Genomic DNA, 27,999 nt, shown 5'->3' with positions numbered 1-27,999 from the left:
AGACAACACAGTGGAAGAAGATATTTGCAATACAAACTGCTAACAAAAAATTAGCACCCAGATTATTTAAAGAAGTCCTATAAATCAATAACAAAATATTTGGGCTATCATGATATTACTGGTAATGTGCAGGCATCAACGAACAAAAAGAAGCAAAACCAAGATGAATGAAAACTTGAAAAAAGGAGCTGCTCTGGTACAGACCAACTGAATACTAGCCTTCCAAACAATCCTAAAGGAAAAGCAATGAAACACACATGAACACAGAATAATGTAAGTCTGCCCTCAGGAAAAATAATTAAATTTGAAATGAAGGTTTTCCTTTAAGCAGGGAATTAACCTGATTAAAAGAAGACTAAAGCCAACTCTTAGATTATAATATTTTGGTTGAGCCATATTAAATGGCCTTTTTTAAAAGTAAAAGATGGCCCAAAGAAAGGCAATTCCATGTGGTTCAACCTCTGTATTCTTCATTTAGGCACAATATTGTAAATTGCCGTACATACAGAATATTTCGACCTGTGGAACTAAAGATAGAACTTGCCTACTAACTCATGAGCTTGAAACTACTTTTCAAATAAGACTAAAACTTTATTCTACTCAATTACAGAAGGCAGTTTTAAAGTGTGTCTTCCTGGAATTTAATATAAAAAACTGTTTCACAGCCCAACGAAACCATAATTCCTTATTTGTCAAAAATTGTGAAATATGCCTAGATGATTATTAAAAGCCTAAATCTGAATGAGAGAAAATCTGACTCAAGTTAAATTGGTTGAATTCACAACTGGCTTTCCCCCCACCCCCATTTTCCCCCCACCAAAATCAACTTCTATGTATCATTACACTATAAAAATTCCAGTATAATTTTTGGTCTTTGAAATGGCATTGCTGTCGACACTCTTAACTTTAAAAGGTCCTCACAAAGTTTAAGAACAACCTTAAATAAAATGAAAAGTGCTCTGATGGTTTCTAAAGTTAAACAGTGTTTGTATTTTGACAGATATTTTGGCAAATCAAAAATGAAGAAACCCAAATAGTCAATAAACAAGGGAAAACACACTTAACCTTCCTCAGTTCTTCTATTCCTGCTTTCTTCTCTTCTTTACTCTTTCTTCCTTTCCTCCCCGCTTCCTCCCTCTTTCCTTCCCCTTCCTTTAGTCTTGAAGCTAATAGTAAAAAATGTTAACAATGATTAATACCGGTTAATAGCAGAACGTATCTTGTTGGTGTACTTTAATATATTTTTCAAATTTCTTTAGAAGAAGAGAAAGAAAAAGAAAAATGTTTTTTACCTTTGCCCCCCTTACAGTGAATCACTGTGATGTTTTCCTCATCTTGAGCCAGCCACTCTTTTACTTCCTTGGAGAACGCCACCATCTCACTGATTCCAAGTGAAAGATTTTTAGTTGAATGAAAATACTTCCCAAAAAAATCAAGCCCTTTGTATTTAGCCCCCTTATGACAGCCAGCTTGGCATCAAACTTACCTCAAAGAGGGGACATTGTGATCGTCAATCATGTATCGACGGACCCTATCATGGAAGTACTTAGCATCATAAGCTCTTTCACCTGAAATAAATGATGCACAGGTCATCTCTCTAACCCTAATAAACACAGTAAATGGTCAAGGTATAAATAAGTTATACTTTTCTATTTGAAATTCCTCCTCTACCTTTAAAAGGAGCTTTCTGTCTGGCTCCTGCTGCTCTAAAAGAAACGTAAGGGTCTCAAAAATAAAAGTAGGGGCTTCCCTCGTGGCGCAGTGGTTGAGAGTCTGCCTGCCGATGCAGGGGACACGGGTTCGTGCCCCGGTCCGGAAAGATCCCACATGCCGCGGAGTGGCTGGGCCCGTGAGCCATGGCCGCTGAGCCTGCACGTCCGGAGCCTGGGCTCCGAAACAGGAGAGGCCACAACAGTGAGAGGCCTGTGTACCGCAAAAAAAAATAATAATAAAAATAAAAGTAGAGTAGTGTTTTGTCCATCTTGAGTAACATAAGCCCAAATTATTTTGGTTTAATAGGACTTACTTGTACTTTTCTAGCAGGCTACTCACTACATTATCAGAAGGTTACACAGAGCAGAAGCCAATGTGGCCAACCAAAATACTTGCCTCCTGAAAATGTCCATTTAATATACAGGAAGAGGGTCAGCTGGGCTATAATTTGTTTGCTATAGGGTTTGGGGGTTTCTTCCCATGCAGGGCCCTGGTCTCCTCACTCCTCATTCCTAGTGGGTTAGAGCATGCATTTGTTGAATTGTCTTCAAAACACAAGCTGGCAGGAAAAAACAAATATTTTCCAAAACCTACTACCACTAGACTTGAGTCTCCTAAAATAGCTCTGCCCCCAGTCTCCTGCCTACCTCACGGGGCACTGTGTGCTGTTGCACTTTCTTTTCCTACCAAATAGAGCCAGCACAAGATGGAGACTTTTAAAAACTCACTTCCCACCACCACCAAATACCTATGATTAAATGAAATGTAAAAACTGAATCACCTTCTTGCATGCAGTGAGTGACCTGTTTTCTATCTATAATAGCAAAATATCAAGTCATGTACATACTGCATAGATTGTAGACTCGGTAGTGGTTTTGATGCTTGGTATCCAGGAACCGTGCAACTTCCTAAAAAAGACGGACACGTACCTTACATATTCCACATGGCACCAACATAAGCCTTTTCCTAGGACTAACCTCAAATGATTATCACCCTTCTATTCACTGGTCCGTCACTTAGCACCTTTTATGGGAGATTCAGGGAATAAAAAGGTACATACATTCCAAGTCATATCTAACCCACTGATGGTTTTCAAATAGCCCACAAAAGTTGTGATGACTACTCTGATTAGCCTCTACTGTAAATACACATTGTTTAAAGCTACCAGAGAAGGAAGTTAGTAGGTGGTTAACAAGCTTTAAGAAAACTGTAATTTGTTCTAAAATTTGTATGGAACCACAAAAGATCCTGAATAGCCCATCTTCAGAAAGAAAAACAAAGCTGGAGTTATCACACTCCCTGATTTTAAACTATACTATTGATACAAAGCTGAAGTCATCAGAACAGTAGGGTACTGGCACAAAAACAAACACATAGATCAATGGAACAGAATTGAGGGCCCAGAAAAAAACCCACACATATATGGATAATTAATTTATGATAAAGGACCAAAGAACATACAGAAAGGATAGTCTCTTTAATATATGGTGTTGGGAAAACTGGACAGCCACATGCAAAAGAATGAACCTATACCACTATGTCACTCCATACACAAAAATTAACTCAAAAAGGATTAAAGACTTGAATGTAAGATGTGAAAACATAAAACTCCTAGAAGAAAACATAGCTGGTAATTTCATTGACATTGCTCTCAGCGATGTTTTTGTGGATCTGACTCCAAAGGCAAGGGAAACAAAAGCCAATGTAAACAAATGGGACTACGTCAAACTGAAAAGCTTCTGCACGGTGGTGAAAACCACGATCAAAACGAAAAGGCAGGGCTTCCCTGGTGGCGCATTGGTTGAGAGTCCACCTGCTGATGCAGGGGACACGGGTTCGTGCCCCGGTCCGGGAAGATCCCACATGCCGCGGAGTGGCTGGGCCCGTGAGCCATGGCCGCTGAGCCTGCGCGTCCGGAGCCTGTGCGTCCGGAGCCTGTGTTCCGCAACGGGAGAGGCCACAACAGTGAGAGGCCTGCGTACCGCAAAAAAAAAAAAAAAAACGAAAAGGCAACCTAGTGAATGGGCAAAAATATTTGCAATTTATATATCCAATAAGGGGTTAATACCCAAAATATATGAACTATACAACTTAAAAACAAAAAAACAACCCAATTAAAAAATGGGTAGAGGACCTGGATAGACAACTTTCCAAAGAAAATATACAGATGGCCAATGGGCACAAGAAAAGATGTTCAGCATCACTAATCATTAGGGAAAAATGCACATCAAAACCACAATAAGACATCACTTCACGCTTATTAGAATGGCTATTATCAAAAAGGTAAGAAATAACAAATGTTGGAGAGGATGTGGAGAAAAGGGAACCCTCAAACACTGTTGGTGGGACTGTAAATTGGAGCAGCCACTATGGAAAACAGCACGGAGATTACCCCCCAAATTAAGACTAGAAATGCCATATGATCCCAGCTATTCCACTTCTGGGTATTTAGCCAAAGAACACAAAAAACCACTATAATTCCAAAAGATATCTGCACCCCTATATTCACTGCAGCATTATTGACAACAGCCAAGATATGGAAACAACCCAAATGTCCACTGATGAATGAATAAAGATGTGATAAATACGTGTGCGTGTGCATGCACACACACACACACACACACACACACACACACACACACACAATGAATACAACTCAACCATAAAAGAATGAAGTCCTGCCATTTGCAACAACATGGATGGACCTTGAAAGTATTTGCTAAATGAAATTGTCAGGAAGAGAAAGACAAACACCGTACAATTTCACTCATATGTGAAATCTAAAAAAATAAAACAAATGAACAAACAAAAGTGAACAAAACCAAACATAGATACAGAGAACAGATTACTGGTTACCAGAGGGGAAGGGGTTTGGGGTGTGGCTGAAATAGGTAGAGGCTCAACTGTATGGTGACAGACGGCAGCTAGACTTGTGCTGGTGATCACTTTGTAGTGTATACAGATGTTGAATTTTAATGCTGTACTCCTGCAACTTATACAAAAACAAAGAGAGAGAGAGAATGGGGTGGGGAGGGAGGAAGGGAGAGAACAGGAAGGAAGGAAGGAAGGGAAGAAGGGAAGGAGGGAAGGAGGGAAGGAAGGAGGGAGGGAGGGAGGGAGGAAGGAAGGAATGGTTTGCCTCAGAGCACAGTGAGCAAAGAGTCTTTACAAACTTACAGCATGACGAGGACAAAATTCACAATGACTCTGACATCTGGATCAGGAGTTCCTCAGTCAGCCGTATAGAAAATAAACATCCAAATGAATATGGTCTGGGAGCTGAGGGACATGAGGTTAAAAAACTCAAGTTTGACAAAGAAGGTGAAGTCAGAGATGACCAAACAACTTCTAGTCACACTTCTTCAGTTATGACAGAAGAAACAGAAGAACCAGTTTCATCTAAGAATAAAGACGAAGAGAAGAGGATGAAGAGGACGAATGTCTTTAACAACAGAAATGATTCCAGAAAAAAAAATTCAAGAGAAAGAATCTGATGATGCCTTAACTATAAATGAAGAGAATTCTGTGGAAAATAATCAAATAGAGGAATCTCATCTGTCTCAGGATGAGACAGATTTACATTCCGAAGACAGTGAAAACAGAGGCCCTGCAAGGAGGATTCCAACTGCCATGAAACAGAAGAATTAGGAGGCTCCAATTCCAGTAGAACTGGAGAGATTGTCTCAGAATCTTCCACAGAAAATGACTATAAAGCCACAGAAGTCACTGATGAACCAACAGAACAAGACTATTTAGAAATAGTTACATGCAGTATTTCACACTCAATTCTAGTCTTACACTGTATGAAATTTCTGTGTAATCAAATGGACCTTTAGTTTTGCACAAGTAGAAGGTTGTAAAATAAAGTACTTCATGGGATTAAACCCTGAAAGAGTTGTTCTTGTAGGAACTGTGAGTATCAGCTCTTCCGGGTCCTGCTTACTAAACACTTTTTTGGGGGGGCGGGGGAGGATCTGGTTAAATCAGTGGCTTGTGTATAGATTTTTTTTTTAATTTAGAACTAAAATTTTCAAACTGGAAGGTAATAATTACAATTTTTTTTTTTTTTTGGAGAGTATCATGCTTAGATTATACATATGTGAAAAGGCTTCTAGTCTTTTTCTAACAGCTCTGGTAGTTTTCATATTTTGGTCATAGTTTCAACATTTACCATATGAATTAAAGGGTTTCATGGTAGTTATATTATTTATATTTATAAATTACATATATGTTCATCTTTTACAGAAACAGAAAAATTAAAAATTTGCTCCCTTAGAATAATATATGTATATTTATGTGTAACATATTTTATAATGTTATATATATGATATAACATATGTAATATAACACATATATAACATATAACATTATATACAAATAATGTATATAACAGAATTATATATTGCATAAATGATATATAAATTTTAATTTACATATCATTCATACAAAATATAAATTATATAATTATATAATATATAAATTATAAATTTATATAAGTTACATATCTATATACTTATAGTATTATATATTTATGATGTTAATATAGTCATAATATATGCATACTTATATATTGTTATATAATTATGATATGTAATATAGTTATATAATTTATATATTATATAATTATATATAATAACATAATATACTATATATAAATATAATATATTATTAAAAAGGGGAAATGTTATATTTTTCTGTTTCTATAAGAGATAAGTTTATATTACATATTTATAAATGGAATAATATATTTACATGTTATATAAGACATATACATATAATATATAATTTATACATGTAATTATATATTATTCTGTATAATATATATTATATATAAGTATACATGTATTATTCTAAGGGGGAAATGTTATGTTTTTCTGTTTCTATAAGAGATAAGATATATATGTAATATATATTTATAAATAGAATAATAGTTATACTATATAAAATTTATATGCAGTAATAGATAACATATAATTGTATATAACATATGATATATATTACATTTACTATATTCTAATTTTATATATTATATATTATATATTAATATATATTTAATATATACTGTAATATATATTTTATTTAAATATACACTATTTTAAGAGGGAAATGTATTATATATTATATAATTACATGTACAACTATACATTATCTTATATATGCTATATAGTATAGTATATATAATATATATTACATATAATTATATACACATTATTCTGAGAGGGGAAATGTTCTATTTTTCTGTCTCTATAAGATATGCATTGGATACTTTTTCTATTGGTAATGATCGAGTCCACATCTTTCAAAGCCGTTCCTTTCTCCTCTAAGTAATTAAAAATCTGGCCCTTGTGAAACCATGGAAACTTTAAGTCTGTTGAAGTATCAGGTTAAACACGTTCTGAGAGATCTGTTCAAACTAAAATTCTTTTGTATACTTTTGTGGTGCTTGAGAAAAAGACTTCACCATTTGTGAGAAAATGTGCTTTATCTTGGAAATTGTGTTCAAACATTAGCTTACTATTTTGTAGGATTGAATATGCTTATGAAGCTGATGTGAGACCGTCTCAGAAGAACTGGGCAGATTCACAGATTAAAGTCACGCAAGCCGTACAACTTCCTGTCAAAATTACTGGCTGCCAAATTTATACTTGTTTCTTCAGATGTACCTTTTGATATTTAGAATTTTTGATTTTCTGTAAAAGAGACTTTTTAGAGTGTAATGTGTTTGCTGCCTTTGTGAAGCAATGTATAATTGTATAATTTCTGTAAGTAAACTGAATGCTTGAGCTTTCAATCAGTATTCTAGAAGCAATAAATGTTATTTTATACCATTTAGAAAGAACTACTGTACACCCAACAATATTGGATAAATCCCACAGAATTCATTTTAAGCATAAAAAGCTGGTCACAGAAGATGTAGTCTATGATTCCATTTATGTGAAATTCAAGAAAAAGTAGAACTAATCTGTTGTGACACAAGGGAGAATAGTAATTACCTCCAGTGTGTTGGGGTATTGACTGAAAAAGAGCAAGAAATGTTCTATATTTTGATAGGGGTGTTGGCTGTATATATACCTATATATAATTTTATCAAGATATACATGAGATTAGCACAATTTACATGCCTCAAAGTATAATTATATATACACATACTTATATATAGACATACACACACATACATACAAAATTACAGTTTTATTGAGATAGAACAAATACTGTAAATTGCACTAATGTATACACACCCACACACATATGCAAACTTCTTAAACAATGACTTTTAACTGGCATTTCATAGTAAGCATCACTTGATGTTTGAACTTTATTTAATCTACGGGACCTAAAGCAGTATGTATCCACTGTAATTTAGGATCTCAATCTAAGAATACACATTTTAGTTAAAGAATTCTCAATCTTCTTCCCTATGACAGATCATGAAAAACAGCCACAATTCACCACAATTCCTGCCTTCCAGAGACGGCATCTGTCGTCTGCTTGAATCTGAACCGGGTTTGTAGTTTGCTTGTCCAATAGAATAAGGTAGAAGCCACATTATACTAGTTGAGAGCCAGGGCCTCTGCATTCTTTGATGCTAGTGAGGTCCTTGCCACTGCCTTATGTGAACAAGCCTGAGCTAGCCTGTTACAGAATGAGACATCACTTGGAGCCAGCCAGCAATGCCATTTTAGACTAGCCCACCCTCAGATGCCCAGCTGCTGCCCACAGATGCATGAGTTAGCTCTGCTGAAATTAGTTAAGCGTGTCCCTGATCAGTTAAGCGCAACTCAAATTCACAAACCACATTATCACGAGCAAAGTAAATGTTTGCTGTTATAAGTCATTTAAGTTTGCGGGTGATTCATCACAGAGCGAAAGCTAATTGATAGCAATCCATGATAATTTTTTACCTGAAAGAGTAAATTTTTAGGAGAACACTGTCATCTCTGGGCCCACATTATCTCACAATTCCACAGTCTATGCTTACTGAGAAATGTGAGCATTTGTTAGATAAAAACTCTTACCTTAATGGGATTCCTATAGAAAGACTGCTTTCCAGAAGATGGGAATGACATGGCAATAATACGCTCTGGAAGTCAAAACAGTCACTATTAACAAATGTTATAGATGTGAAACAATATATGAGAACTCGACTTACATATAATCAGACTGCTTTCATAGAAAAGAACTGTCAGGATTGAGAATGACAGGAAAAAAGCTAACTAACCCTCAGGATAATCAACTTTAATATCCAATACTGGATATTAAAGTGTCCACTATTTTGACCATTACATTCAGTCTTCCCAAGTCTCAACTGGTTCCAACCTTATGCAACAGATTTGCGTTGACTTTTGTCTGGAGGGCCCCCTGTGGTGGGAATTGATTTCTTTTTTAAACACCAAAGAAAAATGAGAGATCTGGGCTCCAGCAATGTTGGGAACTCCTAGGATGCTTTCCAGTGTTCCCCTGACTCAGAAACCCAGACCTACAAAGCAATGACTTCAGCGTTCTAGGAAGAGAACAGGCCTCTCCGAAATCCTTGGGACCGAGGATAACTACTAGAATTCAATAAATTCTAAACCAAACAAATGGAGTCAGCTGAAAATCCATTCAACTTCCTATACTATAAGCAAGTAGCCCTGAATTGAGATGAAAATTAAGATTTTTCCATTTTCAGGGTTAAACTCCAAATATGTCCCACTATCATAGGGGCATATGTCTTCGTGGATAAAAAATGCTTTGAAAAAACATGCCTCAGACAGGGAAAGAACAAAATTAGCATATAATTACTCACACACAAGAAAAATGTGATATTAATATATGAAAACTTCACAAACCAGTAATGTAAGTGAGGTCTAACTCAAATCCATCCTTCTTGTATCGCCGTTTGTTTCCTGAAACCTGAGGGTTTAAAACAATCATTCATTTGTAAAACATAACTCAACATAAAAAAAGAACAATATATAGATATCTACAACCCTTGCCAGTATTTCCTGAAGCACAAACATTTTTTCTGAATCATAAACATATTTTGCCCACTTACCATCCTCCTGGTCAGCATTTCAAGATGTCTTTTTTGATGAGCCAGATGAAAAACTCTTATCAGAGTGATAAGTCGTAGAGGTCGTAAAATAATTGTCGACCTAACAATAAAAGATTCATTTTTGCTTTAGAAACAGAGGATTTTGTCAGTATGGACTAAGTTTAGAGCAGTGGCTCTTAACCAGGGGCAATTTTGCACACGACCCCCTGGCCCAAGCCTCCCGCCCACCCCGGGCATATTTGGCAATGTCCAGAGACATGTTTCGTTGTCACAACTGCCTGCGAGGGGCTGCTACTTGCATCTAGTGGGTAGAGGCCAGGGATGCTGTTCAGCCGATGCACAGGACAGCTCCCTTACTAAAAATGTATCTGTCCAAAATATCAGTAGTGCTGGTGTTGAGAAACTCTGATTTAAAGAAGAAGTCATATGGTAGACTCTCAGAATTTGTGGGTTTAACTTCTGTGGTTTAAGACAAGCATTTTTCAATCTTTTTCCCATCAAAACAGAATTCTTATTCCCCTCTGTTACTCCCATGAGTAACAGGGGTTCACTAGAGCTGTGAACACACATCAGGCAGGTAGCAGATGAGTTACTTCCCAAGTGTGTCTCCTACCATCAGGAAGAAACACGCTGGCAAAGAACTGATGGTCTGGGCTAGCGCTTCTCTAGCTTGAGTGTGCATGCTGATTCAGTAGGTCTAGAGTGGGCCCTGAGGTGTTTTTCTTCTTGTATTTCTGACAAGCTCTTCGGTGATGCTGAGATTGCCTGTCTGAAGACCATACTGGTTTTGGTTATTTTCAAAAACTCCGAAAGCTTGTCACATCAAGTTTTGTTGGGACCTGAGGGAAAGTCCTGAGAAGCTGGAGTGCAGGAAGTGGCAAGCTATCTGACTAAGGAATAGGCCTAGTGAGCCACCCAACAGCTACATCCTAGAACACTTTTGCTCTTTTTCTTCTCACTGCCACAGTAGAAAGAGGAGGAGAAAGAAAAAAGCCATCGGTCTCTCATACACATTTTTGTTTGATCCCTAATGGTTCTAACCTTGCCTCAGCTTTCATCATGTTAACTATACTGCAAAAATTGTACCTCTGTGTTTCTACCCATGTCACCTCGTTTTTCTCTTCCATTTGTTCCTTTTTAGAGAATCATCATTGGAGGCACTCACATTTTTCATCAGCTCAAACCAGTACTCTCTTGGTTATAGGAAAAACCCAGGAATTTCACGTGTAAGAAATTTGTGGTTGAAGCGCAAGTGGGAATTTAGTGGGAATTTCAAAATGTAGAGAAGTTCAAGTTGGGACAAGAGGCAAGTCCCCAGTTTCTTCTTTGGGGGCATCATCTTCTTCATTCAACTAAAGGTACTCAGTGTGGACACCCTTCACTGGTCCCTAAACACCACCATCCTTTAGTTTCCAGATATGTGGAAATTTATCTCAACGTTTCATTTTCACGCAGCTCATTTAGCACAGAATTAGCACATTCAGAGTTTAAAAGATTACACAAAATGAAAGCCACAGAAAATATTTTTTAAGAAAGAAAAACTTGAAGGGAAGCATATGTTTCTTACTTGGGGAAATCTTTAAGAACCTTAAAGTCATAGAAAATACAAGCAATATTGACCAGTAGAGTCACCACAATAATGGCAGCATCTAAGGAGTTAAATATATCAGAAAAATACCGTCGTATCCTGTAACAAAAAATATATATATATAAGTTTATGCTTCCCCAAAGAAGAGGTAGGGATATTTTAAAAGCACACATTATTTGACTCATCCCCCTTAAGATTTCTGGTTTGGGATTTCCCTGGTGGTCCAGTGGGTAAGACTGCGCTCCCGATGCAGGGAGCCCGGGTTAGATCCCTGGTCAGGGAACTAGATCCCACGTGCATGCCGCAACTAAGAGTCCGCATGCTGCAACTAAGAACCAGCGCAGCCAAAATAAATAAATATTTTCTAAAAAAAGGAATTCAGCTTTGATGAATGATTCATTTATTTATTTATTTATTTTTGGCTGTGTTGGGTCTTCGTTTCTGTGCGAGGGCTTTCTCCAGTTGCGGCGAGCGGGGGCCACTCTTCATCGCAGTGCGCGGGCCGCTCACTGTCGTGGCCTCTCTTGTTGCAGAGCACAGGCTCCAGATGCGCAGGCTCAGTAGTTGTGGCTCATGGGGCTAGTTGCTCCGCGGCGTGTGGGATCTTCCCAGACCAGGGCACGAACCCGTGTCCCCTGAATTAGCAGGCAGATTCTCAACCACTGTGCCACCAGGGAAGCCCTTGATGAATGATTTAAAGTGCATTTACTAGACTAGATTAAGGAAAAAAATATTCATACTCATTTTATACTTATATAGGACAAGAACATCAATACGGCAAGTATAACCATAGTATAGTAAGAGATATAACCAAACCATTGAACAAGAGACAAGCATTGCCTTCACACAGGTGGGAGAGAGAGATGGGATGGTGAGCAATGCTATCGCACAATGGAAGCTGAACATGTCACAGCCCTAGAGAAACGGGCTGTAAGATGTGCATGAAAGGAGCTTGTGAGAGGAAGATGGGTCCACTACTTTGGCCTGCAAACTCATCACCTGGCTTTGCACCCACAGTGGAATCCCAGTGAGCTGGTGTGGCCTCCTCTGTGCAAAGCTGAACTTTCAGCCCTGGCACCTCCTCAACACTAGCTCCTTCAGCCATTGGCACTGGGGCTCCAGGGGAATCATCTTCTAATCCTGGGATAGCCCCTTTAGGCTCTGAGTAACCTGGGAGTGGGCAACTGTCCTCAGCTCAGAGGCACGAGGACAGAGATTCAGCCAGAAAGGAGACAAGCATGTTCCAAAATGCTCTGGATAAAGTGAGGCTGGGGAGTTTAGTCCCTGACTCGCTCTCCCATAGAGCTTAACACAAGTTTTTGTTCATTTATTTTTAAATTTCTCATTTTAAAAAAATTTTTTGGCCGTGCAGCTTGCAGGATCTTAGTTCCCCGACCAGGGATCGAACCCATGCCCCCTGCAGTGGAAGCATGGAGTCCTAACCACTGGACCACCAGGGAAGTACCACAAATTTTTATTTTAACTGAAGTAGGGTTTGCTCATGATCTATTATCTAGTACTTAATATACTGTCAGCTTTTATTTACATTGAACTCAATAAAAATCAATATTTATACTTCACATACATATTCCTCTTAATAACATGCATGTAGACATATTAGCTGCCTGGCCCCATTTTGCAAACCCTTTAAGCTTTACCTGTTGAAGGAACTATCTAGAATACATGGTTTGGAGACTAGAGTGCCAGTTGCAATAGTAATATTAAAGCTCAGTCTGATAGAAATTGGGATTTGGATTGTTGTTTCTCTTGTGGAGTATGCCTTCAAGGAGAATTATTTTGATAAAGAGGGGCACATTTAGTTGGGTTGACCTGGTAATTCCTTGGGATGCTTCTCATAGCAGTACAAAATAGCTCTATGTGCTTTTAAAAAATTAATCAAACTTACCCTTCTATAAATACTCGAAGGAAAACATCCATGAAAAAAAATAAAGCAATAGCTAAAGAAACTGAACGATATTCCACAGGAATATACATCGTGCTATCAGAGACAACTATGTCTGTAATGATGAGGGACACATCCACAAAGGTCAGCAAAATTCCAAATATTCTACAACAAACAAATAAATAAACCAAATAAGGATAAAGTGGTTTTCACATCTATAGGTAGACTAACTTCAGCCCAATGATCTGATATCAAAATGTCATTATTTGGGGTTAAACTGTTCAGTGGTAGGGAGAACTGCCCTTAGAATCGCAACATAAATGACTCTGCCTTTCACCCAATAGAAGCAGTTGTTAGAGAAATAAATTTCCCACTAAACCACTTCATGATATCATGCCCTTTTATATTAAGACACATCAGACCAACACTCCAAGACAGAAGAGGCAAACTACATTAAAATTACATTTCCAATTGTAAACCCTTCTTAAAATTTAAGAATTTTAGCAGTCTTCTACCCATTTCCCTCAATAAATTAAACCTCATTAATCTTGATATTTTTAAAGAATTTAGTAATAAAAACCAAGTGAAAGCATGACTAACATAAGCCCTTAAAAGACTACTTTGACCAGTAAGGCTTCTTATCAGTGAGTGTATCAACAAATATAAGATTACATATCAATGGATGGTTCTGGCACAGTTCTGGGCACGTAAGAAGGAATTCAATTCAATAACTACATACATAATTGAACTCTAAAGTAACTCCTAAGCCTTTTTCCTGTATATGCTAAACACATTCTCTATAAGTTGATTATACTATTTGTATACTCTATGAAGATAAATTAATCTTAAAGCACTTTTTCACAATTGCAATGCAAATTAAAATATCAATTTAAAAGGAAGCAAGTACATTGTGTGAATCTGTAACATAGTATGAAATCTTACTATCATGTAGAGAAGAAAGATCTAAGTAAAATGTTTCCAGAATTAAGGAGTAATTCTAGGTGAATGAACACCTAGTATTTATTAATATTTACTAAAACACTTTCCTTATAACTATAGAATTTTGAAATGCATGTTTCATTATTTTTACTTTTACAGGTAGGAAAAAACATGTTAATATGTTGATATTAAACTCCGTACATGCCATTTCTTTGCAATTCTTAATGTTTAGCTTCAATTAAAATTCCAAGATAAATTAGATTGCATTAAATGGGGCACAAAGGTTATTTAGCGACATACTGACAGTGGAAATGCTTTTTTTTCCCTCCCAGATCCTTTGCCATTAAAAAATATTGATATTAAATGTAATACATACTTAATTACCTCCTTTTCTGGAGTCTCACATACCTGAAAGTGAAGGATGATACAATCAAGTACACAATTCTCTTAATCTTGCTGCTGCAATAAGAAGTAAAAATAAAATTTCAGAGCTTTCAAGTGTATCAGATTTTTCCTAACATATAGTATGAATTTAACCAACAAAGGCCTTTATAATTTTTAAAGTCTCCTGAAGTGGCCTAACAAAATGCTTTTTACTAATAACTGTAAAAATTTCACCTGGGGCTTCCCTGGTGGCGCAGTGGTTGAGAGTCTGCCTGCCAATGCAGGGGACACGGGTTCGTGCCCCGGTCCGGGAAGATCCCACATGCCGCGGAGCAGCTGGGCCCGTGAGCCATGGCCGCTGAGCCTGCGCGTCCGGAGCCTGTGCTCCGCAACGGGAGAGGCCACAGCAGTGAGAGGCCCGCGTACCGCAAAAAAAAAAAAAAAAAAAAAAAAAAAAAAAATTTCACCTGATTCTTTTTTTCTTTCCTATGTAGAATATATGTGAAAAAAACCACTAAACTTTCCCTTCACTGTAAGGCTCTAATCCCAACGTAATGGTAAGATTAAGCTTGGGGTCATCAACTAAAGCAACAGAGCATGGAGACAGAAGGGAATGGTAGAAGAGATGTGTGTTCCAGCTCTCCCATGAGTGAGCTGTGGGATCCTGGGCAAGTCATCAAACTATGGCCAGACCTGTTCTACAGCAATAGAATAAGGGACTTCAGGGAAGCTCTTGTCTTGTAATATTCATTTCTTGAAACAAGTCACCCCATGAATAAGACAGTTAAGCATTAATGAGACTCACAGCTGGGGTGGGAAGTGCACTTTGGAGGTTAGGAATGTTAGTAAGATACATTTCAAAGGGGAAACACACTGGAGGCTGGGCTCCTTCTGTTAGGAGGAGGAGGAGACGGTTTTATAGCGCCAGCAGTTGTGCCTCATTTTGCCCTATGGCTGGAGACAAGGTAGTCATTGAGGAGCAATTTCTTGCCCTGCTGAAGCCTCCAACACGTGACCCAAATTCCACCCCAAGTGGGATTTAATCCCAAAGCAATGCTCACAGACTGTGCCCAAGACTGGAGAAGAGGGAGGATATATGCCGAATAGAACTGGGGCACTGCCAAGTGGAACGAGCCACAGATGGATACTGTTGGGCTAAGCTGAGCTATAAGATCTCCCCACCCCCTCTAATTTCTCCCTTCTCCATCTGCACCCACTACCTCTGACCAGGCTTAGCGAGCAAAGGTTGATGTGGATGGGGAACTGATTGGCCAAAAGAGGTGAACCTCCCCTGAGGTTTCCATTCTCTCTTTTTTTTTTTTTTTGCGGTACGCAGGCCTCTCACTGCTGTGGCCTCTCCCGTTGCGGAGCACAGGCTCCGGACGCGCAGGCTCAGCGGCCATGGCTCACGGGCGCAGCCGCTCCGTGTCACGTGGGATCTTCCCAGACTGGGGCACGAACCCGTGTCCCCTGCATTGGCAGGAGGACTCTCAACCACTGCGCCACCAGGGAAGCCCATGCCATTCTCTTAATACAAGCCCTTTCTGATCCCAGACAGACTATCAGATCTCTGGGTAGCAAAGAAATGTTACAACAAATCAGAACTTACTTGACAAAGTGAATTTACAGAACCATGCCCGACAGAATCATTGGGGCACAAAAGGATGGCTTGGGGTGGCTTTAGGCTCTACTATCACTTTCAGTGCCTCCCAAAACTACCCCAAGTAAATATAGAATTGAGGTTTTTTTTAAAAAGGAGTGTGCTATATAAATGCAGCTTCAAACAATGTGTGTGGAGTTTGCTGGGAAAGGACTGTAACTCGGTAATTATACATTTAGAAAAAGTACTATTCATATTTGGGAGCAACAGACATACACTCCCCAACACCCAGTGCAACCATGTAACTTTCCTAAAAATGACTACTCAGAGAAGTGCTTGAGCCAACTGAGCAAGGAATAAAAATGAAGGAGGCAAGAATAAGGAAGATGCCTTATAGAGAAAAGGTGTCAAGAAATAAAGTCATAAAAATTCAGAACTAAGTCCAAATAATCATTGTTAATGTAGCACATGGAAATGTAAACAAATGATTCTAAAAGCAAAGATAAATAACAAAATTCTCGATAAAAGTATGGATTTAAATTTGCAGGATTTTCCCACATTAATTTGGGTTTCTCAGAAGACAGAAGTAAAAGCATGTTGCATTTCTATCTTCCCAGGTACAAGTCCAGTTTTAAACTGGATATTGATGGAGAAACAAAGGTACAATTATGTTTTCTAAAAATAGGTTTATAATTTTCATATTATTAAAACTTGAATAAAAACAAATCAACTAATAGTATGTTAAAAAAATTTAAAGAAAAAATATCAAGAAGTGTTTAATACAGAAAACAAAGTAAAATGATAGCAAATAAAACCAAACATACCTGAAATGATAATAAACACAAACACATTACTCTCACATCAAATACTGACAAATACTTTTAGATAAGTTTAAAAACTAAAGGCACTATATGCTGTATACAAGGACAAAAACTAAATTAAAATGATAGTTTGAAAATAAAGAGATGGACAAAGATATCAGATGCAAATGTTAAATCTCAAAACATTAAAAGTTGTAATATTAATATCAAAGTTGAATTCAAAGCAAAAATATTAACTATGACCAAGACTTATTTTATACTGATAGAAGGTAGACTCTATAAGATACTATTAAGACCATGCTGAACAGGGGTGGGATCTGCATTGCGGGCAGGTCCTATCTTTCCCATTGGACACTTATTTCTCTGCACAGATGGTGGAGGGAGGCACGTGGTCATACTCAAAGCATTAAAGGCACTGGGATGATTCTTTGGTTTTCCTGCTCTCACTCCAGGGCTCTGGGTCCCCCCACCACCAAACTATCCACAACAGACAAGGCTATATTCCTAGATTAAACTCAGGTTGAAGAGAGCAGAGTCAGGCTTTAGATCTGAGTCCAACCTAAGTTAGCTCATTAGGATTCTTTACTGGGACTTAGAGAGGAACCTCCAAAGTACCTACGAGTGTCCTTTGCCCAGCTTGGTACTCAGGGATATACTTCCCTTTGGAGTGGGTGTTGGTAGCAAGGATAAGCTCTGAGTGTCCCTGGTCAAACACTATCCATTTTAAAATATATATATATATTTATTTAAAAACTATATATATATATTTTTTTCTATTGTGTAGATAAAACATATTTAAAGCATTTCTATGAAATTTTAAAAGAAATTTATCCTACAAGATAAAAAAAAACTTTAATGGTATTCTAAAATATAAAAATTATTCAGACTACATTTTCTGACCACAATTTAATAAAACCAGTGAAGTGGAAGAGTACTATACAAGATATTTAATTGCATTTTATCACTACAGAAATTTTAAAGGTGCCACATATGACAACTTAGATTAAATGGAGATATTGTTTGAAAGACACAAACTACTAAAATGTGCTCAAGAAAAAATAGATAACCTGAATAGCTTAAAAGGTAATATATCTAGTAGAGAAATTGAACTTGTAGTTTAAAACTTTCCAACAACAACAAAAAAGTCCAAGCCCAAGTGACTTCACAGGAGAATTCTACTTAATTCTTTAAGAAAGATACAAATCTAAACAAACTCTTCCATAAAACAGAAGAATAGGGACTGCTTCCAAACTCATTTTAGGAGATTAGCATTACCCTGATACCAAAACCAGTAAAGATATTACCTGACAAGAAAATTACCAATATCCCTCATAAATATAGATACAAAAATCCTTAACAAAACATTAATAAATTGAATCTAGCAGTATATATATATATATTTTAAATTCATGACCACTTGGTGTTTGTTCCAGGAATTCAAGGATGGTTCAACATTCTAAAAATAATGTAATTCGCCATGTCAACAAACTAAGGAAAATAAAACATATGATAATCTCAATAGAGGTAAAAAATTTTTTAAACAAAATTTAACATCCATTTATGATAAAAACTTTCAGTGAACTAGGAAAAAAGGGAACTTCCTTAACCTGACAAGGGGCATTTATGCCCCCCCAAAACAAACAAACAAACTATGGCTGATATCAATCTTAATGGTGAGACTGAATGTTTTCTTCCAATGATTAGGAATCTAGGATGTCAGTTCACATTTCTTCCACTCAAAATTATATTGGAGTCAATGTAATAAAGCAAGAAATGGCCTATAGATTGAAAAGGAAGAAATAAAACTCTATTTGTAGATGAGATGCTTGCCTACCTAGAAAATCCCAAGGAATCTACAAAAAAGCTAACAGAACTAATAAGTGAGTTTAACAGTTATTGTATAAAAGGTCAATATACAAAATTCAACTATATTTCTATATACTAGCAATGAATGATTGAAAAGTAGAAATTTAAGCAACTGAACCATTTATATTAGCACCAAAACCCATGAAATACTTTTATTATAAAGTAACAAAATACGTGCAGGATCTGTATGCTGAAAATTACAAAACTTGACGAAAGAAAATGAAAACCTAAAGATAAGAAGAGATGTGAAATGGTACTGCCATTTTGGAAACTATTTCTTATACAATTAGACATACACTTTACCATAAGTATCAGCAATCCTATTCCTTGGCACTAACCCAAGATAAATGAAAGCTGTGTCCACACAAAAAACTTGTACATAAATGTTCATAGCCACATTACTCATAACAGGCCCAAACTGGAAATAATCCAAATGCCCATCAATGGGTGAATGGATAAGAAAATATGGTACATTCACAGTGATGTCAGAAACATGACAGAGTGAAAAACTACCTTTGTCTCTGCCCTTCAATCTACAACCAATAAAACCCACAACTCAACAAAGGTGCCACTGTCCAACACAACAGTTTGCCAGAGGACTCCACACATCTGTACATCTAAAGGCGGGTGAATTGGAACATAGAAGAGATGGAACGAGGGAACAGTGGAATCAGTGCCTGCAATCCTCGCCCTCTGACCACAGCAGCCGTGCCCACAGCTTCAGAGAACACAGTAGCAGCAGGGGAAGCAGCACACATGACTACAGGCTCCAGACCACACCAGCACCCATGGCTACATGTAACTGACCAACAATGGGGCCTGGGATCCTGTCCCTCCAGCCGCCGAGGTGACCACAACCTCACTGCCACTCCCCCACCTGCAGTGGCACAGCCCATGAACTTAATGAGATATAAGAAAACTCAGAGAGGTAGTTTAATGAGCTCAGGAATAAAAATGAATGAACAGAAAGAATATTTTACCAAAGAGACTGAAACTCTAAAAAGAAACAATTGGGAGATTGGGATTGACATATACACACTACTATATATAAAATAGATAACTAATAAGAACCTACTGTGTAGTACAGGGAACTCTACTCAATAGAGTGGATATATATGTATAGGTATAACTGATTCACTTTGCTGTACAGCAGAAATTAACACAACATTGTAAATCAACTATATGTCAATAAAAAATAATTTAAATAAAAAGGAACCAAAAAGAAACTCTGGAGCTGAAGAACTCAATAAATGAGATGAAGAACACACATTAGAAGCACTGGAAACAGAGCAGACAATATGGAAGAGAGAATTAGCAAGCTGGAATATAGCAATCTACAAATGATACAAGTAGACGGGGAAAGAGAAAAAAGATTTTTAAAAGGAAGAAATCCTGAGAGAGTTATCTTACTCTTTCAGGAAGGACAACATTAGGATAGTGCATATCCCAGGAGGGGAAGAAAGGGAAAAGGGAGCAGAGAGTTTATTTAAAGAAACAATAGCTGAGAACATCCCAAACTTGGAGAAGGAACTGGAGTTACAAGTCCATTAAGCTAAGAGAACACCTAATTACCTCAATGCAAAAAGACCTTCTCCAAGACACATAATATTAAAATTGTTAAAAGTGAATGACAAAGAATTTTAAAATCAGCCAGGGCAAAAAGGATGGTAACCTACCAGGGAACCCCCACTATTAGGCTATCAGCAGATTTCTCAGCAGAAACCCTACAGGCCAAGAGGGAGTGGAATGACATTCTCAAAATACTGAAAGAAAAAAACTGTCACCCAAGAATACTGTATATAACACAGGTATCATTCAGATATGAAGGAGGAATAAATGGTTTCCCAAAGAGAAGCTGGACTTCATCAACACTAGACCTGCCTTACAAGAGATGTTGAAACGAACCCTTCTATCAGAAACAAAATGACAAAAATACACAAAACTTTGAGCAAGGTGATAAATAGAACCAGAAAATTGCCACTCTTTACCAAGATAAGTTTTTAAATACTTTATTATAGTATAAAGGTTAAAGGGAGAGAAAAAAAGAAAGCAGAAAAATAACTATAGCTATCTACAGTTTGGTAACAAACTCACTAAACAAAAACAGGTAATTTGAGACTACAAAAACAAAAGGGGACGAGGAAAAGGATGGAACTTATGTTTTTAAAAAATGTTTTAGTTCACTATAAATTATATCATAATGTGTGAAAAGCATGCTGAAATCAGAAGGCTAGAAAAATGATTAAATAGATTCTGGAAAGACCCAGTGTATAAAGATTCATAACATAATAGAGATGGATTTTAAAATCTTTGAACAAGATATAAATGTTTTCAATAATGGGTTCATTCATTCAACCAAACTCACTGAGTGCCTACTATGTGCCATGGCACTGTTTGAGGCACTGGAGATACGGCAGTTAAAAAAATGGACAAAATTTTCTTCCATCATGATGTTTAAATTCTGTCTCGTGCAGACCATAAATATAATAAATAAATAAATAAGGTAGTAAGTTATAAGGTGATAAATGCAATAAGGATCATTAAATCAGGGTAAGGACAATGGAGGGGGATGCAACTATGATGCTGGGGAAACTAAGTAGTCACCTGGGAGAAAAGTAGACTCCTACATTTTATACCTTAATACAAAATAAATCCTGGGCAGATGTTTTATTTAAATATAGAAAATAAATTCAAAGCATAGATGAATTTTGGTGAATATATTAAAATCTTAGGTAGAGCAAGACTTTCTGACACTAAAGGCATCAATCATAAAGAAAAGGACAGATGCATTCAACTGTATGAGGATTATAAACTTCTATATAGTGAAAAGCTAGGCAACCTGGGAAAAAATACTTGCCCTATCTATGATATAAAAAGGATATATTTAACTTTTCTATCCAATGGCAGTGATAAACACCCCGATTTTAAACGGGCAAAGGTAGTTTGCAAACAATGAAATACAAGTTCTATGAAAAAAAGTATAAACAAAAACAATGTCAAATGTGCATTAGAACAAACATATTTACTAACATTGAAAAGATGAGCAATGGCTAGCGTGAAAGGGGAAGAAATGTACACTGCATCTTGGTGTGGAAAGTATCAAAATCAATAGCCTCACAAACGTTCCTTTTGACACAGAATTTCCACCTCCGAGAATTTTTTTTTTTTTTTTTTTTTTGGTGGTATGCAGGCCTCTTACTGTTGTGGCCTCTCGCGTTGCGGAGCACAGGCTCCGGACGCTCAGGCTCAGCGGCCATGGCTCACGGGCCCAGCCGCTCTGCGGCATGTGGGATCTTCCCAGACCGGGGCATGAACCCCCCTCCCCTGCATCGGCAGGCGGACTCTCAACCACTGCGCCACCAGGGAAGCCCTCCGAGAATTTTTATTATAAAGAAATAAAATATACAGAGGTTTGGTCTCAAAGTTATTCATCATTTTTTGTAAGAAGTCACAGCTTAAACTGTCCAGAAATATCTGACAATTTAAATGAATGACAATTTAAACATCTATACCATGAAATATTATACAGCTGTCAAAAGGAATGTTGCAAATTTTAAAATCAATAAAATCAAATACAGGCAGAACTTCAGGCAACAATAAAAAATCTGAAATTAAAAAATATATAATGTTGTAAATGCAAATATAAATGCATGGAAATATAGTCATGATATGTCACTAAGTAATAAGGTTATTTTTAAAACAATGTATTATACCATATCCATAAACAAAAAGCCTAAAGAACCTTGAAGGGCATCTATTAAACATTAGGAATGCCTATTAATGGGAGGATTTATGGCTTGTTTGTATTTTCTGATTTTCCTAATAGTGAAATTTTATTGCTTTACTTTTGGTTTTTAGTATAAAAATTATTTATGGTGCTTTAGAGTTTTAAAATCACACTGAATAATGTGTGTGTACATATTACTCCACATTTATTTTTAGGTTTTTATTATACTACACCTAGCACCCAGTAGATAGATATTGTAGATAGCATTATTACCAGTTTACAGATAAAAGACCTAAAATTTAAAGTAGTTTAGTATTTTGCCAAGTGTCCAGTGCATATTAGATGACAAAGCCAAGCACTGATTCCAGGTCTTACTCCAAATCTAATACCATCCCCCAGTCTGAAACACCAGTGTCTCTCACACAGGGACTATTGCAAATGCCACCCAAATCTCTACCATAAGCATTTGTCATTTAAAAAACTAAACACCTTTTGTTTGTAAGAAGAAGGAAATGCTTGCCTTCCTCAGTCTATTCAAATTTTGCCCCCGCCATGGGCAGTCTCATTGCAGAAAATATATAGTTAATATGCAGACATATCATTTAATTAAGTAGCAGAGTGAACTCTTCACTGATGGCCCATGATGAAAAAACAGAAAATGGAAATTCATGGGTAATTTGAAGAACTACTTGTATTCATTAGTCGCCCCTTTATTTTTCATGTTGTTTTTGTCTGGACACCAACAGATTACAACAGTAACCAATTCATTGCCTCTTTAGCAATACTCACTCCCCAACATTAATTCAAGTTGGTAAATGGTTACTGGCCATTTACTGGTAAATGGTTACTGGCCAGTAACTGGCCAAGAGAGTAGCAGAAGAAAAATTGCATGAATAATTCTGCAGTCCAGACATATGGGCTTTTTTTTTGAAGTACAATTGATTTACAATATTAGATTAGTTTCGGGTGTACAACATAGTGATTCAATAATTTTATAGATTATATTCTATTTAAAGTTATTACAGAATAATGGCTATATTTCCCTGTGCTGTACAATATATCCTTGATGCTTATTTTATACATAGTAGTTTGGGGGAGGGAGAGTCAGACGTGTGTGATTTTAAGAAGGTATCGTGTCCCTGTCATTGAGTACTGGTAAAAATGCCTTCAGATCAGTGCAACAGGAAGTACTCTAGTGAGATTACTCAGAAACAAGTCAAAATTAATAAAATCCCAACGGATATTAAGAGGTCTTTAATCAGCAAAACATGTTTGCTTTTGCTCTCGTCCCATTTGCTCATAGACAAAATCAACAAAACTAGGAATCAGAACATATCCAAGAAAAATGAGAAAGGAACACAAGTGAAGAGAAGTAGCATTCTGCAATCCTCTGTTTAGAAAGAAACTTTGTAATAAAATTAGTCTCTACTAAGGATATTTTCACATTTTCAAACTGGAACACTTGTGAATATGTGGAAATATTTTTTCAAGTATGGTACTTACATACAAATACAAATGGAATCATTTTATACCCTCCCTCCCAAACATTTTGCTATCTTTTCCATAGCTCCTTTTTTTTTCACCTCAACATGAGCCCCATCTTCTAAAAGATAAATCCATCAACAGCTCCCTCCCTCCGAACTTCAAACTGACTTACTAATGTGAATTGAGAAGGTCAATGTCTTCACCATCATCGATCTTGGACAGCTGTTCCGTCATACTTTAACCGCCAACAAATGCAAAAATATATCATTAGAGATTTGCTACATGGAACAGTGATATGAAAAACTTATTTGAAGAAAAAGAATTCCTTAAATCTAAAGGAACCATGACTTAGCTCACTGGATGACCCAATCTTACAGAAAGAAATTTAGAATCACTGTCTAGAAAACTCTGTATTCCATGGATACTTCTAAGACTGAATTTTGCAAGTCTTTCCCTCTCTGTTTCTCCCTATGTCTCTGTCTCTGCTTCTGTCTCACTCTTTCTATAAAGATAGAGATTAATAATATATAGATAGCACTGATACAAGTAAATTATATCAGCAGCCTTGGAAGGCACCATAACTAAAAGGCAAGATATATCAAAGTAGTCAAAGACCTTTAATGTCAATTTATTTGGGTCACTGTGAAGGATTAAAAATGTACATAGCATGAAATGACTTCTTTTTTTGGCTGAAATTGGATACACTTGCTCTAGAACATATAAACTGGTTGAACTCTAAAAAAATTATGTCAATTAGTTATTTGGAACCTGGGTCCCTGCACCACCTACTTTTCACATACCATGGGTATCGTTTTCTCCTTGAATAGGTTTCAAATCACTGCCTGAGACAAGGACTCCATAACTAATTGGGTTTCACAAATCTCAATATCCTCCCTCTTCCCCTCTCTCTATATTTATATCTCACCTTTTATCTCTGCCTCTCAATTCACGAGTCAGGGCTAAAGGATTAAAATGTACATAGTAAGACTCCATGTGTCTTATAGATTTATTTTTAAATGCAATTTAGCTATAATTACTCTGCAATTTATAATTTAGTTGCCCTAAAAATAACATTCTAATCAGTTATTTAAAACCTGGTATTTAATTTTTCTGTAGAAAATAACTTTATATGTAGGTAATAAAAATCTTAGTCCTGTGGGAAAACTTAATAAATCAAATTTATGTACATTTCTTTACTCCCAAACCTAACCCCCAAGTGTAAACACCATTTTGTGATTAAATTTACTTCAAATTCAGCTTGAGTTTGTAGGTACTCATCTCACTTGTCCTATAATTTTCTGCCTTCTCAAGTCCCTATACCACCTAGTAACTCTTCACAAATCATAGATGTCTTTCCTGCCCTTCAGACAGGGTCAAGACAAGGCAGGGGCTCCCTCCAATGTGATGGTGGGTTTGGGTTTGGGGCACCAGCCTCACATGGTGGCAGAGTTCCGGAAGGTGAGGGACACATCCAGGATCTATCAGATCCATTTTTTTCTGCTGAGGGTTCCCCTCTGCTCTCTATCCACTGAGACCTTCTCCTAACTCCTATTATGATTCTGTCCTCTCTCGGCCCATGCATGGGCAATCTGATACTTTCCTAAAGGAAAGTATCAGATAGTGGCTACTCCTAACTAAGGGTAACAGACATACTAGGGGTAAGAACACTCCCTTTTATGACCTGTTCTTTTTTTCCCCCCAAATAGATCCAAAAAAGAAAGAAAGTGACATATTGAGGCTGGCAAAACAAACAAAACCCTTAGATAAAGCGTCCAAGAAACTCTGTATTGCCATAGATGGTCCCCAGAATAAATTTCACAAATCTCAATATCCCCCCTTACACTATCTATCTATAATTATATCTCACCTTTCATCGGAGGGTTCAACACAAATTACTTTTTCCACCTCGCTCTGGTCATAGCTAAAGGATTGTAAGACTTCACATCTCCCTAGACTTATTTTTAAGTGCACATTAGCTACAAGTGCTCTACAATTTATAACCTAGTTGTCCTAAAAATAACATTCTAATCAGTTATTTAAAACCTGATATTTCATTTTCCCCTGTAAGTGAGGCTTTATACATTTGTAATGAAAATCTTAAGTCCTGGGGGGGGAAGTCATGAATCAAGTTTATAGACATTTCTTGACTCCTGAACCCCTTCAGGAGTACAACTTTCTCCTTGCAAAATAAGTTTCTCTCCTTTCTTGGCCCATTTTAGTAGAGCCTCATACACAAGCATTTGGATAGTTTCCCTAGGGGTTTCGGCTGCATCTAAGAGTGATAGATGAGTAAGAAGCATCCCTCTTATGACCTGTTTCTGTTTTATCCAACTAGATACAAAAAAAAGAAACATACTTACATAGGCTACAGTAAAAAGATTTAGAAACAACGTCAAAGACACGCTGTTATGTCATGAATACTCCTAAAAATGAACCTCCCAAATATAATCAACCTCTCTCCCCTTTCCTCTCTGTTTCTCTCATTCTCGCATGCTCTCTCTCTGCATTTATATACACATATATATATATTGTTGACATCTATCTTTATTTCTATCTCACGTATTAGTGGTGGGTCCATCAGGTCTTCCTGTTGTCAATTCACTCAAAGCAGTGCTAAAGGATTAAAAAGGCACAGAGTCAGACACCCTATAATTTTCTCCGTTAAACTTTCTGGTTCAAATTAGTTTAAATTAATGCTTTCACTTATAAACTAGATGACCCTTTAAAAACTGACATGTAAATCGATTGCTTGAAACCTGGTAGGTCATTTTCCCCAGAAATGAGGCTTTATGTATTTGTAATGAATATCTTATACTTGTCAAAAAGGTAATGACTCAAGATTGAAGTACAGTTCTTTCCAACTGAACCTGATCCAATGTGTAACAACCTTTTGGGGTGGCATTTATTTCAAATTCAACTTCAGGGTGTAGGTACCCAACCTTCTTGACCAATCTAACTTCCTGACCACGTCTGTGCTCCACAGGAGGCATGCTTGTCTTTCCTGCCCCTGACATAGGGTCAAGTAACTACAGGTCTGAGTCAGGGGCTCCATCTGATGTGAACATGGGTCTGGATTTGGGGTATCGGCCTCACATGGTAGCTGATACAATTTATTATTATTCTCCTTGCTCCGGACGGCTTTCACCTTCCCCACACCCACTCCAGGAGAGTCTCATACACAGGCAATCTGACAGTTTCCCGAGAGTTTGGCTGCTACTAACTGAGAGTCAAGACTGGGAGTAAGAAGATTCCCTCTATGTCTTGTGCCTCTTTTTCTACCTCAATTCAAAAGACAAAGACTATTCCACATAGAATCTTACCACGAGCGGACGTGAGGAACAGTATCGAGGGAACTCTATATTCCCATGGGTGCTCCTAAGGGTGAACATCCCAAATCTCAATGTCTCTGAATATGTTATGTTCTGTATGTTTGTATGTGTGTACACATTATACATGTATTTATTTATCATATCTTAGTTTGCCATGAAGAATCCTCCTGCCAATTCACTCAGGGTAGTGCTATGGTATGTTTTGGTTTTTGTGCCATGGTATTAAAAACAGACATAGTAAGATACCACATGACTTCTAGACTTTTACATTTTTAGTTCAAATTAGCTATAATTACTCTTTTTTTTTGGCTGCACTGTGCATCCTGTGGGACCTTAGTTCCCCAAACAGGGATTGAACCTGGGCCCTCAGCAGTGAGAGTGTGCTGTCCTAACCACTGGACCGCCAGAGAATTCCCTGCTACAATTACACTTAAGCTTATAAACTGGTTGGCTCTTAGGAAATTCACATGTAAATCAGTTATCTGGAACTTGATATCTCATTTTTCCTAGAAATGATTCTATATACATTGTAATGAATATTTTTGACCCACCAAAAAGTTAATGACTCAAGGTTGGTTCAAGATGGTGGAGTAGAAGGACGTGCTCTCA

The 27,999-nt window shown here is 37.1% G+C and overlaps 1 protein-coding gene and 1 pseudogene across 2 annotated transcripts in view; one reads left to right on the top strand and one right to left on the bottom strand.

Annotated features, from left to right (window-relative positions):
* The window catches only part of LOC309835919 (phosphatidylinositol 3,4,5-trisphosphate 3-phosphatase TPTE2-like), a gene marked incomplete at its 5' end in the record, with an annotated part of 56,568 nt that extends 32,273 nt beyond the window's left edge, over positions 1–24,295 (bottom strand). The window contains 10 exons of the mRNA XM_082675636.1: positions 1,293–1,381; positions 1,487–1,568; positions 2,561–2,621; positions 8,730–8,794; positions 9,543–9,606; positions 9,749–9,848; positions 11,316–11,435; positions 13,243–13,404; positions 14,587–14,637; positions 24,234–24,295. Coding sequence (XP_082531762.1) covers positions 1,293–1,381; positions 1,487–1,568; positions 2,561–2,621; positions 8,730–8,794; positions 9,543–9,606; positions 9,749–9,848; positions 11,316–11,435; positions 13,243–13,404; positions 14,587–14,637; positions 24,234–24,295 — 856 coding nt within the window. The remainder of the gene's footprint in view (positions 1–1,292; positions 1,382–1,486; positions 1,569–2,560; positions 2,622–8,729; positions 8,795–9,542; positions 9,607–9,748; positions 9,849–11,315; positions 11,436–13,242; positions 13,405–14,586; positions 14,638–24,233) is intronic.
* LOC309835730 (serine/threonine-protein phosphatase 4 regulatory subunit 2-like) lies at positions 2,742–5,549 on the top strand (annotated as a pseudogene). The gene is made up of 2 exons: positions 2,742–2,765; positions 4,893–5,549. The product of its transcript is annotated as a serine/threonine-protein phosphatase 4 regulatory subunit 2-like (transcript).
* Positions 24,296–27,999: the final 3,704 nt, after the last annotated feature.

The sequence above is a fragment of the Grampus griseus genome, assembly GCF_964374135.1.
Source record: "Grampus griseus genome assembly, chromosome: 18".
NCBI classification, from domain to species: Eukaryota; Metazoa; Chordata; class Mammalia; order Artiodactyla; family Delphinidae; genus Grampus; species Grampus griseus.
The sequence above is the reverse complement of the archived record's forward strand: the minus strand, read 5'-3'. Positions and strand labels throughout refer to the sequence as shown.